The following is a 21,998-nucleotide window of genomic DNA, read 5'->3' as shown; positions in this document are numbered from 1 at the left end:
CTATCCGGCGTAGCGTCCTCTCCAGTACACCTGAATAGATCTTACCGGAAAGGCTGAGGAGTGTGATCCCAGGATAGTTGGAACACACCCTCCGGTTCCCCTTCTTAAAGAGAGGAACCATCACCCCGGTCTGCCAATTCAGAGGTACTACCCCCGATGTCCACGCGATGTTGCCGAGTCTTGTCAACCAAGACAGCCCCACAGCATTCAGAGCCTTAAGGAACTCCGGGCGGATCTCAGCCACCCCCGGGGCCTTGCCACCAAGGAGCTTTTTAACTACCTCAGCAACCTCAGCCCCAGAAATAGGAGAGCCCACAACAGATTCCCCAGGCACTGCTTCCTCGTAGGGAGACGTGCTGGTAGGGTTGAGGAGGTTTTTGAAGTATTCTCTCCATAACATCCGCAGTCGAGGTCAGCAGAACACTATCTCCACCATACACGGTGTTGACATTGCACTGCATCCCTTTCCTGATTCGGCGGATGGTGGTCCAGAATGGCTTCAAAGCTGTTCGGAAGTCGTTTTCCATGGCTTCCCCGAACTCCTCACATGTCCGAGTTTTTGTCCCCGCGACCGCTGAAGCCGCACACCGCTTGGCCTGTCGGTACCTGTCTGCTGCTTCCGGAGTCCTAGGAGCCAAAAGAGCTTGATAGGACTCTTTCTTCAGCTTGACGGCATCCCTCACCACTGGTGTCCACCAGCGGGTTCTAAGATTACCGCCACGACAGCCATTAACCACTTTGCGGCCACAGCTCCATTCGGCCACCTCGACAATAGAGGTACGGAACATCGTCCCCTTGGACTCAATGTCCAGCGCCTCCCTCGTGACATGTTCAAAGTTCTTCCGGAGGTGGGACTTGAAATTCTCTCTGACAGGACACTCTGCCAGACGTTCCCAGCAAGCCCTCACAATGCGTTTGGGCCTGCCAGGTCAGTCCGGCATCCTCCCCCACCATCGCAACCAACTCACCACCAGGTGGTGATCGGTAGAAAGCTCCGCCCCTTTCTTCACCCGCGTGTCCAAAACATGAGACCGCAAATCCGATGACACAACTACAAAGTTGATCATGGAACTGCGGCCTAGGGTGTAGGGCGTCCTAGTCCCAAGTGCACATAAGGACATACTTATGTTTGAACATGGTGTTTGTTATTGACAATCTGTGACAAGCACAAAAGTCCAATAACAAAACACCACTCGGATTAAGATCCGGGCGGCCATTCTTCCCAATCACGCCTCTCCAGGTTTCACTGTCATTTCCAACATGTGCGTTGAAGTCCCCCAGTAACACTCTCGAGTACTCCCTTAAGTGAATCCAAAAAGGGTGGGCACTCTAAGCTGCTGTTTGGCGCGTATGTAGCCGAGGCTCGGACCGCCAAGTGCCCTGCCTTCGGCTGCTGCCCAGCTCACACTGCACCCGACCTTTATGGCCCCTGCTATGGGTGGTGAGCCCATTGGTGGGGGGACCCACGTTGCCTCTTCGGGCTGTGCCCCATGGGGACAGGCCCGGCCACCAGGCGCTCGCCATCGTGCCCCACCTCCGGGCCTGGCTCCAAAGGGGGACCCCGGTGACCCGCATCCGGGCGAGGGAAATCTGAGTCCTTTTCTTGTGTTCATCATTGAGGTCTTCGAGCTGCTCTTTGTCTGGTCCCTCACCTAGGACCAGTTTGCCTTGGGAGACCCTACCAGGGGGCTTAAAGCCCCCGGACAACATAGCTCCGAGGATCATTGGGACACGCAAACTCCTCTACCATGGTAAGGTGGCAGCTCAGAGAGGAGATTTACGTGTATTCATAATTTCAAAAACACAGCACAACATTTTCCCATTTTTTTGTTCTTCATCACTGATTATTACTCACTGCAGACTTTGAGAGCCAACACACATAATAAAACATCACTTACTGTATAATGTCTGCTGTCATTAGGATGCCGACTGCTAGGATGTTCATATATTCCCGTTTAGATGACTCATAATCTTCGCGAAGAAACGGGGGGGCACACCAAGCCTCTTTTTGTGTCGTTCTGGCTATTTTCAGGTCTTAAGTGGCTGTCCAAGTGTGCCAGCTTGTCGGAATACCTACTCAGACTTCTTCTGACCAGGTGAGAGGCATTATTTATGATCTAGAATAAATTAACAGGGAGTGAGGAAGCAGCAGACACTCGATGATGTAAACACAGGCACACCCGGAAGTGATCATGGCGCCGCTATAAATAGTTTATCTACGTTAGCGCTTAAAATAACAAAATCACTAATACTTGTTAATTTTCAAGTCACCAATATCTAAATGGAGTATTGTTGGTGCATTTTAAATTGTTATTTATTGGATTTTATGGGTGGAATCGTGGAGTATCCATTGGCTCAGCTGTAAGCAAACTTTTATTTACGTTTATTTAATATTTAAAATGTATTTAAAAAATCCATCCGTCGCAATGTTTTTCATAATGATTGTGAAAGAGGCAACATCTCACAAAAAAGTGCAGTTCCCCTTTAACCTCTTTCCTCATTAAATAAACATACACCAATATAAACTTCTATGAACACATTACTGTCTGAACAACTAAGATATTAGAACGGAGTGTCGTTCTATACTGCAAGCATTACGACAGTGAATTTGTGTGATGTAGCATAAACCTTTTTTTTTCTTTATCATTAGAAAAATACAAGCTTTTGAAAATTCAAATGGAATACGATAAACATATTCAAACACTCAAAAATAAAAATAATAAGACTCTTAAGACTCCCGAACAATATTGTTATGTGACATATCACTAAGTGTATTGCACCACTATTTATTTATCGTATCACATTTTTAAAAATAAAACCTGCTTATAAGTGTATAAGTATTTTTGAGCACATTCTACAGTACTGTGACGATAATGTGTTTAAGTACTTATTGAGCACATTCTACAATACTGTGATGATAATGTTAAAGTACTTTTTGAGCTCATTCTACAGTACTGACATGATAATGTGTTTAAGTACTTTTTGAGTACATTCTACAATATTGTGATAATAATGTGTTTCAGTACTTTTTGAGCACATTCTACAATACTGTAATGATGTGTACAAGTACTTTTTGAGCACATTCTCCAGAACTGTGATGATAATGTAAAGTACTTTGTAGCACGTTCTACAGTACTGTGACGATAACACTAATTCTGGTCACTTTAGTGACAATAACATGATGATGTTACATCCTTAGTTCACTCTATGCTTCGGTATCAGCAGCCAGCTTCTTTTGTTCTATACTGAAATTAAATCAAAGGGCTCTTGTCAGTCATTCACTCTCTTTGTCTCTGTGGGTGGAGGCGGGCCTGGCCCAAAGAAGAAGAATCTAATCACTTGTTCCTTATCCTACTTCTAACATTTCCTGAAAGTGTCGTGAGAATCTGACTATACCTTTTTGACTAGTGTTGCTAACTAACTAAGGGTCCTCTTAATGTGCTGAAGTGGGAAAACAAGTGCGCAACTGCGCCCTTGATTGCAATGAACGCCACACTTAATTTAAAAGAGACTCTTAGGTTATCCAGGGTAAATCACACCTAACCTTATCCTTGTCCACATACAACAATGCCACCGTTTAAGACCCCTGCCCCCCTCTGCAACACGATCGAGTACACGTGCGAAAAATGCGCACATCGTAATAATCTCCAGTGTTGCTTTGTGTGCCATTTCTTAAATTACACTTATCCAAACAATATCTAGTGTTGTGGTATTTCAGTAACTGGAATCCAGTGTGCTGTGGGGCCCTATTGTAGTAAATCACACCTGAGCCATCATAAATTAATCAAATCTTTAGTAGACACGTAAACAAGTGAAGTGAATTATATTTATATTGCGCTTTTCTCTAGTGTTTTTACATAGTGAAACCCAATACCTAAGTTACATTTAAAGGGGAACATTATCACCAGACCTACAGTATGTAAGCGTCAATATATACCTCGATGTTGCACAAAAAAGACCATATATTTTTTTAACCGATTTCCGACCTCTAAATGGGTGAATTTTGGCGAATCAAACGCGTTTCTATTATTCGCTTTCGGAGCGATGACGTCACAACGGTAGTCAATCCGCCATTTTCTCAAACACATTACAAACGAGTCAAATCAGCTTTGTTATTTTCCATTTTTTTGACTGTTTTCCGTACCTTGGAGACATCATGCCTCGTCGGTGTGTTGTCGGAGGGTGTAACAACACGATCAGGGACGGATTTACGTGGAGTGTGCATCGATTAGCACGGAATGCTAATCGATGCTAACATGCTATTTAGGCTAGCTGTATGTACATTTGTAGCTATATTTGCATCCAGCCTTTCCCTCCACCCACATTTAATGCCAAACAAACACTTCCCAATCGACGGATTTAAGTTGCTCCAGTGTCAAAAGATGCGAAAGTCCCTCATTTGGTCTGCACATTTTACCGGCGATGCTAAGACAGACATGGCACAGATATGTATGGATATCCTGCGACACTCAATCGTTGGTTAGAAGGCGATCGCCGAATAGCTTCAATAGCTATTCGCTCAGTAGCTTCAGTTTCTTCTTCAATTCCGTTTTCGCTATCTGCCTCCATACTCCAACCATCCGTTTCAATACATGCGTAATCTGTTGAATCGCTTAAACCGCTGAAATTCGATTCTGAATCCAAGCTAATGTCACTATATGTTGCTGTGCTGTCCGCCGTGTTGGCATCACTAGATGACGTCAGAGGAAAATGGACGGTGGATTTACAGATAGCGAAAATCAGGCACTTTAAAGCCTTTTTTTGGGATATTCCATGATGGGTAAAATTAAAAAAAAAACTTTGAAAAATAAAATAAGCCACTGGGAACTGATTTTTATTTGTTTTAACCCTTCTGAAATTGTGACAATGTTCCCCTTTAAACGAGTGTGGGTGGCACTAGGAGCAGGTGGGTAAAGTGTCTTGCCCAAAGACACAACAACAGTGACTAGGATGGCAGAAGCGGGGATCGAACCTAGAACCCTCAAGGTGCTGGCACGGCTACTCTACCAACCAAGCTATACCGTCCCCCAAACAATGTGATAAAGAACATTTAACATTATCAAACTAGGGATGTAGATATCTGGTGAGGATACTCCTCACTCTTTTGCCTTCACCTTCATTGTCCATTCCTTTTTGGTGACTTGATATACTCTGGACCTAGACATTGAGTCCACGACATACATGGCGGACAATAACTGATAGTCTGCTTTGCAAGTCATAAAAGCATTCGCTACCTTTTTTTTTTAATCGCATCCACGGGAGCCTGCATTCTCGATGACTCTCCTTCGACAAATGGACAAAGTTTTTCGCTAAGTAGCATTCCAGCTAACCCAGCCAGTCTGAGAAGTGTTGAATCCCAAATAGCTGCAATCGCTTTCTCTTATGGTATTCATGGGTGATTTCCACTAGCATCTGTACATGTAGAAGATGGAGAAACTCGGGCATGTCTGGATGACTCGCCTTCATATACATAGAGTTCATATCGATCACTTTGTGTCAAAACAGCATGTTTAGAACGTAATACTGTTGTTTAGAAAGTAATGTGTTTAGGTTTAAATTGGGCTTCTTGTTTATTTGTTTCTTTACTTGTTTTCATGTTAACATTTAAGATGGGTATCAAGCTTACCCCACCTTCCGCCCGATTGTAGCTGAGATAGGCACCAGCGGCCCCCCGCGACCCCAAAGGGAATAAGCGGTAGAAAGTGGATGGATATCAATTTATTCATTTGATTTTTCGACAATTAGTATGAAACTGTCACTAGACCTGGACCGAGATTCCATAAGTCAATTCATCGAACGATATGTGAAAATGAACTGTGTACCTTTGCCAGCCAGAGCATCTATTTTTGTTAAGGGCTGCAATTAAAAAAATTTAAATGATAAAAAAAAAAACTGATTTGTGACCACACATTAATAAAACTGTGGACCGACTGGCTTGCTAGCTAGCTCAAATGTTAACATGAAAACAAGGGACATAAACGTCTTTCCCTTGTAAAGAAACGTCATAACCCAATTTAAACTTGTGTAAACGCATTACTTTCTAAACAACTAAGATACAGTATAACATTAAACATGCTGTTTGATGCCCTAAAATAGGGATGCCTATTACGTCGATCGCGAACTACCGGTCGATCGCGGAGGATGTGTTAGTCGATCGCCAGGCATTTAAAAAAATACACCTAAAAATTAGCAATCATCAATCTTCACCAAGACGTCACTTTCATCACTTGATGAAACCTGAGGGTCTTGTGCGATGACACTGGCTGCTGCGAGCTCATTATTAAGAAAAAGTGATAGAAAGGAAGGAGAGAAACACTTTTTATTTCAACACATTTGCGCCATACCTGCTGTCAAAACTCTAAGGACCGACTGCACAGTTCCTATCTTCACAATAAAAGCGCTGCTTCCTCTTGCCTGCGCTAACAAATTAAGAGTCTCAGAAAGCTGGCGTGCAAAAGCTAGCAAGCTACGGCGCTAATGGATTTCTTGTAAAGTGTATAAAAACGAGTATGGAAGCTGGACAAATAAGATGCCAAAAACCAACCACTTTAATGTGATATTGGACAGAAAGGAGGACTTTTGTTCTCCTCCATTTGAAAATGCCGACGTTATCCGCACTTCTGTTGGATTCCAATCAATGCAAGTCACCCAAATCAAGTAATACGCCAACTTATATTCTTGTCTTCATGAAAGAAAGGACTCTATATGTGTTAAACATTATTGCATTATCATTAAAAACCTTTAATATGTTAACAAAAATGTATGTTTCATAAATAAAAACATATGAATGATATATATGAATGAGGTATATCCCCTCGACTTGGTCAATTGAAAAGGAGCTCGCCTGCAGAAGAAGTGTGGGCACCCCTGCCCTAAAATCTCAAACTTGTTTGCATTTTTTAAACCCGATTTCGACCCTTAATGCATCCACACACTATACTTTTCTGAGATATCAAAGCAAAACATAATTTCCCTTTCCCCAAATTCCAGGTTTTCCAGAATTTCTCCCCATTGACAATGAAATGGGCAATATACAAACTTCTGCCAGCATGTTTCCATTTTCCCTGATTACCCGGAATTACAAGGATTTTTCCCCCATTGAAAATGAATGGGCAATATACAAACCTCTCCATATCCCACATTTCTCAACTGATTCGAACCGTTTCAACATCCACACACTCCACTCACCTTGAAAAGTCAAACTACCATTTTCCATGTTCAAAATAATTCTAGGAGTTCCCTGATTTCCCGGTTTTCCATAGCTCTATTTTCCCCTTTTCCTGGAATGTTTTCACAGTGCACATTTTTCAACCAAATCCAACCATTCCACCTTCAAAACATTCCTCTTAGTTGGGAGAACAAAAGTTAAGTTTTTTTTTCATACAAATTCTCTGTGTTTTTCAATTTCCAGGAAATCCGAAATATCAATTCTCAACTCAAACTTTTACTACCGGTATGTGAGCATTTTTAAATTGATTCGAAAACACCAACCCATTCATATCATCTTGGACAATTAATATCAATACTTTCATTCAATCCCGGTTTTCCCAAAATGACACATTCATAGTTCGACAATGCCCTTTATCCTCAAAATTTTTCACATTTTTTAAACCCGTCACTCAACCATGGCCCAATTTCATAAGTCAATTTAGGGCTGGGCGATATTGGCTTTTATTAATATCGCAATATTTTTATGCCATATTGCGATATACGATATGTATTACGATATTTTGCTTCGCCCTTGAATGAACACTTGATACATATAATCACAGCAGTATGATAATTCTATGTCTCTACATTAAAACATTCTTCTTCATACTGCATTAATATATACTACTTTTAAACTTTCATGCTGAGAGGGAAATCACAACTAACTCAATTGACCAAAACTATTTATTATTACTACCTTTTTGTAGTAACACTTCTGCTGCATACATTGCATATTGCTGTTGTCTGCTGAATATCTTCTCACTTGAAGCCAAACCACCGCTAGATGATGGATCCCCTGCTCTTTATTTCAGGCATTTATTGTTCTTCCTCCATTTGTGATCAGTTTCGCACCATCTCTCTCTTGTATTGTCATAAGCTCTGCTCCGCTCGACCTGGCTCAGCTAACGTTAGCCATGCTGCTACCTCTCTGATCGTCGAGAACTTATGACGCTAGACGCGCGAGAGTATGTGACGTATAAAAGAAGGCGGGCTTGTTTTCCGTCTCTGTGAGAATGAGAGATGAGGAGTGAGAAACGCCTGTTGTGTAATGCCCGCAGCTAAAAGCAAGTCGACCTGCCTCAGCTAACGTTAGCCATGCTAATGTTAGCTCTCGACGAGAGCGTATGACGCTAGACGCGCGACAGTTTGTGACGTATGTAACAAGACGGGTTGTTTTCCGTCTCTGTGCAAAGGAGACAAGAAGGAGTGAGAAACGCCAGTAATGTAATGCACGCAGCTAAAAGCAACTGTTTGAGAACATATAATCGAATATTACGATATAGTCATTTTCTATATCGCACAGAGACAAACCTTCGATATATCGTTTGTATCGATATATCGCCCAGCCCTAAGTCAATTCATCAAGCAATATGTGAAAATCAACAGTGTACCTTTGTCAGCCTGTGCCTCTATTCTTGTTAGGGGCTGCAAGAAGAACACTTGCGAGTATTTAAATAAAATGATAAAAAAAACGTGATTTGTTAACACACGTTGATAAAACTGTGGACCGACTGGCTTTAGCTTGCTAGCTATCTTAAATGTTAACATGAAAACAACGGACATTAGCGTCTTTTCCAGTAAAGAAACATCATAACCCAATTTAAACTTTAACACATTACTTCCTAAACAACGGTATTACATTATAAACATGCTGTATTGACACAAAGTGATCGATATAAACTCCCCAGTGTCAAGTTGAAACAGACTGACATATTTTATGTTCAGCAGGAAGTGACACAAAAACCAAAAGTTTAAAAAAGCATTTACAAATGAAAATGGAAGAAAATAAACATATTTGGACACACAAATAAAAATAATATGGCTCTTATGAAACCAGAGCAATATTTCATGTTTCCTCTGCCAAGAAAATACTTTGTGTGTCTATTGACTAAGTTAATAAAAAAAATACAACTTGGTTAAAGTATTTGATTGTGTGTATAATTTTGGTCACAATAACTTTACTTAGCCATTTTGTTTTAGTTGTGTATGTTTGAGCTCTATAGTCTCGGCAGAGTCCTTGAGGGTTCATAGGAGTTTGCCCAACTAGTCTACATGTGCTTTGTGGACTTGGAGAAGGCATTCGACCGAGGGAAGTCCTGTGGGTAGTGCTCAGAGAGTACGGAGTATCGGACTGTCCGATTGGGGCTGTCCGCTCCCTGTATGATCGTGTCAGAGCTTGGTCCGCATTGACGGCAGTAAGTCGGACCCGTTTTCAGTGATGGTTGGACTCCGTCAAGGCTGCCCTTTGTCACAGATTCTGTTCATAAATTTTATGGACAGAACTTCTAAGTGCAGTCAGGGCTTTGAGGGGATCCGGCTTGGTGGATGCAGGATTAGGTATTTTCTTTTTGCAGATGATGTGGTCCTGATGGCTTCATCTGGCCAGGATCTTCAGCTCTCACTGGATTTGGTTCGCAGCCAAGTGTGAAGCGACTGGGATGAAAATCAGCACCTGCAAGTCAGAGTCCATGGTTGGTGCCCGAAAAAGGGTGGAGTGCCACCTCCGGGTTAGGGAAGAAATCTTGCCCCAAATGGAGGAGCTCAAGTACTCTGGGGTCTTGTTCACGAGTGAGGGAAGAGTGGATCGTGAGATCGGTGCGGCGTCTTCAGTAATGCGGACACTGTATCGATCCGTTGTGGTAAAGAAGGAGCTGAGCCGGTAGGCAAACCTCTCGATTAACCGGTCGATCTACGTTCCCATCCTCACATATGGTCAAAAGCTTTGGGTTATGATCGAAAGGACAAGACCACGGGTACAAGTGACTGAAATGAGTATCCTCCATCTGGTAGCAGGGCTCTTCCTTAGGGTGAGAAGCTCTGTCATCCGGGAGGAGTCGACAGGAGTCAGATGATGTGGTTCGGGCATCTGGTCAGGACACCTCCCTGGGGGACGTACCTATCACATTCCTGACATCAATCAATGTTTAATTTTATATAGCCCTAAATCACTAGTGTCTCAAAGGGCTGCACAAACCACCACGACATCCTCGGTAGGCCCACATAAGGGCAAGGAAAACTCACACCCAGTGGGACATCGGTGACAATAATGACCCAGTGGGACGTCGGTGACAATGTTGACTATGAGAACCTTGGAGAGGAGGTAAGCAATGGATGTCGAGCGGGTCTAACATGATACTGTGAAAGTTCAATCCATAATGGATCCAACACAGTCGCGAGAGTCCAGTCCAAAGCGGATCCAACACAGCAGCGAGAGTCCCGTTCACAGCGGAGCCAGCAGGAAACCATCCCAAGCGGAGGCGGATCAGCAGCGCAGAGATGTCCCCAGCCGATACACAGGCAAGCAGTACATGGCCACCGGATCGGACCGGACCCCCTCCACAAGGGAGAGTGGGACATAGGAGAAAAAGAAAAGAAACGGCAGATCAACTGGTCTAAAAAGGGAGTCTATTTAAAGGCTAGAGTATACAAATGAGTTTTAAGGTGAGACTTAAATGCTTCTACATTAGTGAGGTCTTGCAAATACCTCACTAATGCTAGACATGGGGAGACCCGAAAATAATACGTTACAGTAGTCGAGGCGAGACGTAACAAACGCATGGATAATGATCTCAGCGTCTTTAATGGACAGAATGGAGCGAATTTTAGCGATATTACGGAGATGAAAGAAGGCCGTTTTAGTAACGCTATTAATGTGTGCCCCAAAGGAGAAGAGTTGGGTCGAAGATAATACCCAGATTCTTTACCATGTCGCCTTGTTTAATTGTTTGGTTGTCAAATGTTAGAGTTGTATTAATAAATAGAGTTCGGTGTCTAGCAGGACCGATAATCAGCATTTCCGTTTTTTTGGCGTTGAGTTGTAAAAAGTTAGCGGACATCCATTGTTTAATTTCATTAAGACACTCCTCCAGCTGACTACAATCCGGCGTGTTGGTCAGCTTTAGGGGCATGTAGAGTTGGGTGTTATCAGCATAACAGTGAAAGCTAACACCGTATTTGCGTATGATGTCACCTAGCGGCAGCATGTAGATGCTGAAGAGTGCAGGGCCAAGGACCGAACCCTGGGGAACTCCACACGTTACCTTAACGTAGTCCGAGGTCACATTGTTATGGGAGACACACTGCATCCTATCAGTAAGATAAGAGTTAAACCAAGACAGGGCTAAGTCTGACATACCAATTCGTGTTTTGATACGTTCTAATAAAATATTATGATCGACAGTATCGAAAGCAGCGCTAAGATCGAGGAGCAGCAACATAGATGACGCATCAGAATCCATCGTTAGCAATAGATCATTGGTCATTTTTGCGAGGGAGTTTGCCCTGAAACCGGATTGAAAGGTTTCACATAGATTGTTAGACGCTAAGTGTTCATTTAACTGCTCCGCAACAATTTTTTCGAGGATTTTTGAAATAAAGGGAAGGTGAGACACCGGTCGGTAGTTTACCATGAGGTCAGGATCGAGGTTAGATCTTTTAAGAACAGGATGAATAACCGTTTTTTTGAATGCTAGGGGAACAGTGCCCGAGGAAAGTGATAAGTTTATAATATTTAGCACTGATGGACCTAATAATACAAAGAGCTCCTTGATCAGTTTCCCAGATAGAGGGTCAAGTAAACATGTTGTTTGTTTTATTCCATTTACACGTTGTAACAATTCCTCTAATGTTATTTCCTCAAAACGAGAGAAACTATTTTGGAGGGCAGTATCCGCCGTATATACCATCGTATCAGTGTTAATAGAACCCCGTTGTAGCGAGTGGCTTCAAGCAGTAGCGTTCCACAGACCAGGGACACCAAATGAGATGTTTTAATTCTCCAGCCTTCCTATAAATGAACATTAAGGAATCAGTTATTCACACCAGTTACTACCTTCAAAGAGTGTAAAGTTTGGCATACTTTTGCAAACCTCATCTTCTTTCTCACACTGAAGGCAATGACCGCCAAGCATCGCTTAGTTTACAAACTTTTTTTTTCAAATTAAAACTCTCCAGCGCCCCCCAGGCACAACAACCCAGCCTTTTTCTGAGAAGTCAAAAGAAAGGTAATTGGACTAATGGTACCATTTTTTAACCCTCTATTTAACCAGGAAAAAATCCCATTGAGATTAAAAAATATATATTTTTCAAGGATGTCCTGGCAAGAACGTATGCAGTGAGTGAGTCTTTTTATATATTTTTTTTAATTATTCCACAGATTTCAATGTCGGTAAGTGCCGATCTGCACTTACCAAATTCTTTGGACTATTTATCTCACCGGAATATAAATTATACCCACTAAAATTTTGTGAAAAATATGTTTCCATATATTAGTCCCACTGGACTATAAGCTGCAGATATATTATACATTGTGGAATGAGTTATTTACACATAAATATTTTATAAATGTTTATTTACATACCTTAATTGTATCATTTAAAAGAAGTTAGGAAGCTCACACCACTTTTTGTACATCTGCCCATGTGGGAGACAGCCTTCCTCTCTACAAAACTACTTAAGACAGCCTCCATTGTCTTCGCTTCCTTTACTTTAGCAGTGTGGTGCCTTCACTGACACTTTGGAAACACGGACTATTACTGTATGTGACAACCTTATTTGGCTGCAAAGATTGATCAAAAAAAGCTTTGATTTCTATTATGTTACCTGTATAATCATTTGAGTGTGACTAATGGAAATAATACAAATAAACCCGACATGGAACTTGAAGTACGCAAACCCATTCCACAAAGCCGACGCAATAGAGCAGACTTGAGAGCGGTGGCGTGATTTTCCCAATTATCGAGCTCACAGACATATAAGCCACGCCCACTAAATTATAGTGAAAGATATGTTTCCATATATTAGCCGCACTGGACTATTTATAAGCCGCAGATACAATATATTGCCAAAAGTATTTGGCCACCCATCCAAATTATGAGAATCAGGTTTCCTAATCACTTGGCCCACCCACAGGTGTATAAAATCAAGCACTTGGGCATGGAGACTGTTTCTACAAACATTTGTGAAATAATGGGCCGCTCTCAGTGATTTCCAGCGTGGAACTGTCATAGGATGACAGTTGTGCAACAAATCCAGTCATGAAATTTCCTCGCTCGCTCCTAAATACTCCAAAGTCAACTTTTGGCTTTATTATAAAAAAATGGAAGAGTTTGGGAACAACGGCAACTCAGCCACTAAGTGGTAAGCCACGTAAACTGACAGAGGTGTCAGCGGATGCTAAAGCGCTTAGTGCAAAGACTTTCTGCACAGTCAGTTGCTACAGAGCTCCAGACTTCATGTGACCTTCCAGTTAGCCCACATTCAGAACGCAGAGAGCTTCATGGAATGGGTTTTCATGGCCGAGCGGCTGAATCTAAACCATACATCACCAAGTCCAATGCAAAGCGTGGGATGCATTGGTGTGAAGCATGTCGCCACTGGACTGTAGAGCAGTGGAGACACGCTCTCTGGAGTGATGAATCATACTTTTCCATCTGGCAATCTGATGAACCAGTCTGGGTTTGGAGGTTGCCAGGAGAATGCTACATTTCGGACTGTATTGTGCCGAGTGTGACATTTGGTGGAGGAGGAACTATGGTGTGGGGCTGTTTTTCAGGAGTTGGGCTTGGCCCCTTAGTTAAAGTGAAATGAACTTTGAGTGCTCCAGGATACCAAACCATTTTGGACAATTCCATGCTACCATCCTTGTGGGAACATTTTGGAGTGGGCCCCTTCCAGCCTGACTGTGCTCAAAGCAAGGTCCATAAAGACATGGGTGACAGAGTCTGGTGTGGATGAACTTGACTGGCCTGCACAGAGTCCTGACCTGAACCAGATAGAACACCTTTGGGATGAATTAGAACAGAGACTGAGAGCTAGGCCCTCTTGACCAATTTTCCCTCCAATTTATCATGTGTGAGAAAACGCCCAAACTCCTTGAGCATTCTGTGGCCCACATGTGAGCGACGGCAGACGTGCACACTGTTATGCGCTTAACTTTTTATTCGATTTTGTGCGCGGCCTAGATTTGCCGTGCGCAGAGGACGCTTTAGCAGTGTGCAATTACACAGGCGCGCACCTTAGGGGGAACGTTGCTCTCGACCAACATCAGTGAGTGACCTCACCAATGCGCTTATGGAAGAATGGTAGAAAATTCCTATTAACACATTCCGCAACCTTGTGGACAGCCTTCCCAGAAGAATTGAAGCTGTTATAGCTGCAAAAGGTGGACCCACATAATATTGAACCCTATGGGTTAGGAATGGGATGGCACTTCAAGTTCATATGTGAGTCAAGGCAGGTGGTCAAATACTAATGGCAATATAGTGTATATAGATAGATTAGATTAGATTAGATTAGATTAGATCGTACTTTTATTTATTCCTTCAGGAAAATTAAAATTTTCAGCACAATCCTATTCAAGATCAGACAAACATTACAGGGTGACAGTACAGGATCGCTTACGGGTCTGCCGGCTTCCAGCGCCCCTTACAAAAAAGATGAGGTACAGGTAAACCGGGGGGGATGGGAGAAAAAAATAGAAGACTAAAATAAAATAAAATTAAAAAATCGGTCTAAGCCTGGGCCCTGGAGAGGGGGTCCAGACTGAGGCCAAGGGAAAAAAACAACAACTCATAGCCATAGTACACATCCCTCTCAAATGTGTGTAAGAGGGAAACATCAAAGAACACAAAGGACATTAAAGCAGCGGATACAACCAGCCACTTCTACATACAGCTATAAATCAATCTAAAAGAAACATATACACTGTGGTGGCCTCTGCGGTGTTCCACGCAATCGTCCGTTGGGGTGGAGGAAGCATGGCCAGAGACAGGAGTAGACCCAACAAAGCAACCAAGAGAGCCAACTCCACTCTCGGCCGCCAACCATCTCTCGGCCAGTGTCCAGTCCGCATGGATGAGCGAGGATACGTCCAAGGAGACTGCGGTGTCTGACACCTGCTCACCCAGCCAAGACACCGCGAAGCCTCTCCGTCCCGGAGCTCAGTGCTGGCTTCGCAGCCCTGTCCCCTCATCCGCTTCTCCTCCAGTCCCTCCAAACCGACCCCGGTGTGGCAGAGACCCAGCAGCTAGTCTCCATGGCCAAAAGGCTCCCGGAAGGCAGATCCAGAAGTCCACAAAAAAATCACCGCAGAGGTCACGAAAGTGCCCAAAGGGTCCCGGACCAAAAGGCAAAAAAATATAACACATGAATACAAGTGGAAACACAAAAGGATGACACAGGGACGGTGTGGCGCAGTTGGGAGAGTGGTTCAATCCCCACCTAGTACTAACCTTCTCACGTCCGTTGTGTCCTGAGCAAGACATTTTACCCTTGCTCCTGATGGGTGCTGGTTAGCACCTTGCATGGCAGCTCCCTCCATCAGTGTGTGAATGTGTGTGTGAATGGGTGAATGTAGAAGTAGTGTCAAAGCGCTTTGAGTACCTTGAAGGTAGAAAAGCACTATACAAGTACAACCCATTTACCATTTACAAGAGCACAGAGCTCCTGCCAACAGCAGCCACTACAGCAGCGCCATCTTGCAAAAAATATATATTGTGAAATTAGTTATTTACATAGAAATATTTTATAAATGTTTATTTAAATACCTTAATTGTGTCATTTACAAAAACATAGAAAGCTTACACCATTTTTGGTAAATGTGAGACCGCTTTACTCTCTACAAAACTACTCCAGACAGCCTCCTTTGCTCCACTCACTGCAGTAGTGTGGTGCGTTCAGTGACACTTTGGAAACATTGACTCTCGCGTTTGGGGACTATTACTGTATGCGACACCTTTATTTGGCTGCAAAGATTGATCAAATAAAGCTTAGATTTCTATTCTGTTGCCTAAATAATCATTTAAAGAGCGTAACTAAAGGAAATAATAAAGATAAACCCGGACAGCATGAAACCGCTATAGAGCACACATGAGAGCGGTGGCGTGTGGGTGCTGTGAATATTTTTATTTATTTTAATTAATCCACACATTTCAATGTTGACTATCTGCATTTACCAAATTTCCCGGACTATCGATCTTTTACAGGATAGAAGGCACACCCACTAAATAATAGTGAGAGATATGGTTCCATATATTAGACGCACGGATACATACATTGTGAAATGAGTTATTTACTCAGCAATATTTTATAAATGTTTATTTACATACCTGATTTGTATAATTTACAGACTTTACCTGTTTTATTCACAACTTTCTCTTCTCACTCCGTGCAAAGACTCCACCGCCAGACAACCTTACTTGATAGTTGATACCGCTCCCGGATTGGCTGTTAGCGTGTCACTTCCACTGATCACTTCCTGCGTTGCTGGGTTAACAGAGAGCGAATGTTTTGTTCATGCACCCAACCTCGCTTCCATACGTCAGCTTCCTTCAGACAAAGAAGGGATAGAAAAAAAATTGAATGTTTTATTGAACACATTTTTGATTGATACGTGTCTAACGCGATATGTATTGATACCGTTTTATCACCCAGCCGTAGCCAGCCCAGAGAGTTGAATTGACAGTTTTTAAGATGAGGTTGCTAACATCCCTTAAAACCCAAAGAAGCCGAAGAGTGACGAGGTTGTGAGGCGTGTATTCCTCCGAAGCTTCGGTTCAACTCCAAATTTCCAACAGCCTTTCTGCTCCTGTTGTATTAACACCAAAAAGCATGTTTGAAAGGAAGTCACCATTTGTCCCCCTGCTACTTGACTTGTCTGTGTTGTAACACTATTGCCCCTTTTTAGATGTCTCGAATAATCCGGGTTTACGATGACGACAAACCCATTAATACACAGGTAAGACAAATGTCCTCCCTCCCCTCTCGCTGAGGCTCTAGGAAACTTTGTTTTGATTTGGTCCAGAACAGAAAGATTCACTGCAATACTAGTAGTATTTCCGTCATACCTAGCTTCGTTAACTGGCGGAAGGAGGGATATCATCGTTATGCCATCGTTATCGTTAGTTACCATCTATAATGGGAATGAATGAGCTTCGTTATAGTACATTTTGAATCAGTCATCTATTTATGCCAGGTGGCTGTTATCAACAATAACTGGCGGAAGGAGTGCTCTCCTCAATATAGTCATAAATATCGTTAGTTACCATAAATGAAATGAACGAATGAGCTCCGTTTTAGTACATTTTGAATCAGTATTCTATCTATGCCAGGTGGCCGGTTATCAACAATAACTGGCGGAAGGAGCGATCCCCTCATTATAGTCATCAATATCAAGTTACCATTGATAATGGGAAGGAAAGAGCACCGTTTAGTACATTTCGAATCAGTCATCTATTTATGCCAGGTGGCCAGTTATCGACAATAACTGGCGGTAGGAGCAATCTCCGCATTATAGTCATCAATATTATTAGTTACCATTGATAATGGGAAGGAATGACGCCGAACGGGACAAGGGGTAGAAAATGGATGGATGGATGGATGACCTTCGTTTTAGTACATTTTGAATCAGTCATCTATGCCAGGTGGCCGGTTATTGACAATAACTGGCGAATGGAAGGATATCGTTGATTTTGTGGCAAAGCCTGTGCATGAGCTTGCACGTGTATGAGAAACTTTTAGCTTGTGGATTATTTGAAGTGTATTCTCTTTATCTATGGATGTGGAAGCTGCTTGCTGTCATTAATAACTGGCACGTGGAATGAATACACTGATGTTGACACAGGGTGGAGTAGGGATGTAACAATAATGACAACTCCCGATGGTTCGTGTTACCGTTTTAAAACCAAATGATGGACAAATTGTGGTTAACTGCTCTGGCGCCGGCTAGCTAGCTTAGATGCTTTCATGAAAACGAGGCATTCACGTCTTTCCCCATTAAGAAAGGACATACCCCAATCTAAACTTGCATAAACACACTACTGTCTAATAGGGGAGCAAACAAAAAATCGATTCACGCAGGAATCACGGTTCGTATTTATCTAAAATGACTCATAATTTTCAAAAATCGGTTTAAAAGAACGAATCCATTTTATAGAATAATTTTTTAAAAAGACTGTTTCAGGCCATCTCCATACAACCAGAAAGAGCTTTTCAAATGTTTTAACCTGTTTTGAAAATACTAATTAGAATTAATATACCTGATAATCGTTTTGAATCAATTCTTAATGGAATCATCAGTAAGTGGACCGAATCGTTAGGTGCCCAAAGATTCACACCTACTGTCTGAACAACCAAGATACGCTGCGTTCAAGGACTGCTGGACAGAGTCGGACGCCACAATGCCTGCCAGAAATAATAAAAAATAGTAATAAAGGTTGTTTCATGCTTATCAAATCTTAAGGTGCTACAGTACATAGCAATATTTAAAACAATCACAACTTAGCCATTAAAACAGTTAAAAAACTAAATCATACAAAATTGTGGCATTTCCAACAGTTAAGTGGTAAAAAAAAGTACTTGGTCAAAGTATTTCAGTGTACTTTTTCAGCACATTCAACAATAGTGCTTTTAGTCGGTGGATTATATTGGGTCATTCCGTTCCTTGTACTCAAAAGGAGGAGGGGCTGGTTCATAATTTTTATGACGCTAAGGGTCATAAAAACGCGAAAGACCAAAATAAACTTACCACCATGCTAGTTGTCATCCTCACCACGCTACCTCGGTGGCTGTCCAGCTACTGTTTATTTCTACAAGGTCACCGGTTTATGTTAATAAGGTGGCTGGCGTAAAGCACAGTTGCATTAATTATACGACCCTGGCTCAATTACCAGCAACATGCCCTCGGTGGTAATAACTGCCTAATGTGAGTTCACAATTAATCACACTCTTCACTATTTTGGTTGGGGTGGTGGTGGGCGTGGCTTATCACTTCAAGCAGTAAAGCTACAGCGGCTCATCTGAAAGCCCCGTGAAGCATGTTTCCGCCTACGGCAGAGGCCATTGGCTATGTGCACAGAGCTCGGTGACCACGCCCGCCATATACCAAGCCGACATGAAGGTTTTCCTGCACTGCTGCAGCTGGTTGCCTTGTTCTACCTCAGTGGAGTCTAACTCAGAGATCACAACACGCTCCTTGGAGTGTGGAAAGCCGGACTCACGGCTCGCTTGTTGAATTTTGAGAACAAAAATGAATTTGTTCCGTTTTGGAAAAGGGCTGTAGCATAACAAAATGTGGAAAGTGCTTTAAAGACTTAGTTTTTTTTATTTTGAATACATGAGCAAACATCTCGAAAGTAAATATTTTCACATCGTCATCAAGATGGGATATTGTGTGTAGAATTTTGAGGGCAAAAAATAATTTATTGAATTTTAGAAGAAGCGATGTGAATACTTAGTTTTAAAAATGTTATTACATTTCCAAAAATCTCTAAATTAAACATTTTTGCTTTGTCAGTATAGGGTGTTGTGTGTAGAATTTTGAGAACAAAAATGAATATATTCCAATTTGGAATAAGGCTGTAACATAAAATGTGAAAAGCCATGTGAATACCTAATTGTCTTTTTCTTATTTTAATTCTTGTGCAAAAATCTCTTAACAACAAAAAAAAGCTTTCACATTCTCATTATGGGGTATTTTGTGTAGAATTTTGAGGACAGAAATTAATGTATTCCATTTTGGAATAAGGCTGTAAGATAACAAAATGTGAAAAGCACTACGAATACTTAGATGTTGTTTTCTTATTTTAATACATTTGCAAAAATCTCTTCCTTTAAAAAAAATATATATATATCTTTCACATTGTCGTTATGGGGTCTTTTGTGTAGAATTTTGAAGACAATAATTAATGTCGGTGTCTTTGAGTGCCCAGAAAGGCGCCTTATAAATAAAATGTATTATTATTATTATTATTATTATTATTATTACTGTATTCCATTTTGGAATAAGGCTGTAAGATAACAAAATGTGAAAATACATATGAAAACATCTCTAAAATAAACGTTTTCACATTGTCCTTATGGGGTATTTGGTGTAGAATTTTGAGGACAAAATGTAATTTATCCAATTTTAGAAGCAGTGTTGCGAATACCTAGTTTTCAGAATGTTATTACATTTCCAAAAATCTCTTAAACATTTTCGCTTTGTCAATATGGGGTATTACAAAATATGAAAAGCACTAGGAATACTTACTTTTTTTAAATTCATATAGATATGCGAAAATCTCTAAAATTACCATTTTCCCATTGTCCTTATTAGGTATTTTGTGTAGAATTTTGAGGACAAAAATTAATGTATTCCATTTTGGAATAAGATTATAGCATCACAAAAGGTCCCACTACTTTTAGATGCACTGTATGTTAGCTTGTAAAGACAGCAGCTGAATGACAACAATCTGTTCATGGAGCCACAGTGAGGAGGGGGCGTGGTCACAGGTAGTGACAGGTGTGTCGGTGCTCTGTGCAGCAAGCTCCTGTGGGCACTGATCCTCACTAACCACATCTCATGTGTCTCTCCAACCCATCCTTCACCCCGCCCTCCTTCTAGGAGGGATCAGAGATGGCCATCTCGGGCAAGGCGGTGGGCCTGTACTTTGAGGAGAAGCTGCAGGAGATCTTCCCCGGACAGAACTTCCCCGTCATGGCCGACGACGACGTCCCCGAGACGCAGGAGAGGCAGGCGGACGAAACTGAGGACTCCGAGGACGAGTTTATCCAGCCGCGACGCAAACGATTGAAAACGGACGAGAAGGTGGTCCACATCAAGTGAGGACGGGCGAGGGGTTGAGGGGTGGGGGGAGAGAAAACTGTCTTCCTCACATCCCCCACCCCTTTTGTGACAAAAAAGACAAACAGGCTGGAGTGGTTTACTAGCATTTGTAAAAAATACTACCAATAAAAAAGACAGCAGTTTCATAAACCTTTCGCAACTTGGCTTGTTGGAAGATTTGAAGTGGATTACTTTACAGCGACAAGGACTTCCTTCTTTTCATCCGTACATGACAGCATTGGCGTCATGACCCAGCGTGTAAGGTACAGTGTTTAGTTTTTAGGACCAGGGGGATCCTGTGGAGTATGTGACCTGATGAATCAAACACAGTGTGCATAAGAGATGGAAATATTCCTGCAGTGTTCCTCATTGGATGCATCCTCAAAAAAATGCTGTTTTAAAATATATTAAAAGAAAATATATGTCGTGGAGAGTCCTATACAACTGAATGTGTGCTATGTCCAGCCTGGTATTGTCTAAGATGCTTTTCTTAATTGTTATCAAGTTGCCGGGTCTCCTTCGAAGTCTCCTTGGTCCCTTCCACTGTAAACTACTGTTAGAACATTCAAATGTTTTACAAACCCCGTTTCGATATAAGTTGGGAAATTGTGTTAGATGTAAATATAAACGGAATACAATGATTTGCAAATCCTTTTCAACCCATATTCAGTTGAATATGCTACAAAGGCAACATATTTGATGTTCAAACTGATAAACATTTTTTTTTTGCAAATCATTAATTTTAGAATTTGATGCCAGCAACACATGACAAAGAAGGTGGCAATAAATAATGATAAAGTTGAGGAATGCTCATCAAACACTTATTTGGAACATACCACAGGTGTGCAGGCTAACTGGGAACATGTGGGTTCCATTATTGGGTATAAAACAGCTTCTCCAAAAATACTCAGTCTTTCACAAGAAAGGATGGGGCGAGGTACACCCCTTTGTCCACAACTGCGTGAGCAAATAGTCGAACAGTTTAAGAACAATGTTTCTCAAAGTACAATTGCAAGAAATTTAGGGATTTCAACATTTATGGTTCATAATATTTTAAGGTTCAGAAAATCTGGAGAAATCACTCCATGAAAGCGGCATGGCCGGAAACCAACATTGATTGACCGTGACCTTCGATCCCTCAGACGGCACTGTATCAAAAACCAACATCAACCTCTAAAGCAGGGGT

The 21,998-nt window shown here is 41.9% G+C and overlaps 1 protein-coding gene across 6 annotated transcripts in view; it reads left to right on the top strand.

Moving 5' to 3' along the window:
* trim33 (tripartite motif containing 33) overlaps positions 1-21,238 on the top strand; it is a 127,197-nt gene extending 105,959 nt beyond the window's left edge. For 4 of the 6 annotated variants that reach the window (XM_061889619.1, XM_061889622.1, XM_061889618.1 and 1 more), the window contains 2 exons: positions 16,895-16,945; positions 20,591-21,238. In XM_061889619.1, coding sequence (XP_061745603.1) covers positions 16,895-16,945; positions 20,591-20,812 — 273 coding nt within the window. In that variant the 3' untranslated portion in view covers positions 20,813-21,238. The remainder of the gene's footprint in view (positions 1-16,894; positions 16,946-20,590) is intronic. The other 2 variants (XM_061889623.1, XM_061889620.1) reach the window with 1 other exon arrangement.
* Positions 21,239-21,998: the final 760 nt, after the last annotated feature.

The sequence above is a fragment of the Nerophis ophidion genome, linkage group LG27 (assembly GCF_033978795.1).
Source record: "Nerophis ophidion isolate RoL-2023_Sa linkage group LG27, RoL_Noph_v1.0, whole genome shotgun sequence".
Lineage (NCBI taxonomy): Eukaryota > Metazoa > Chordata > Actinopteri > Syngnathiformes > Syngnathidae > Nerophis > Nerophis ophidion.
The sequence above is the reverse complement of the archived record's forward strand: the minus strand, read 5'-3'. Positions and strand labels throughout refer to the sequence as shown.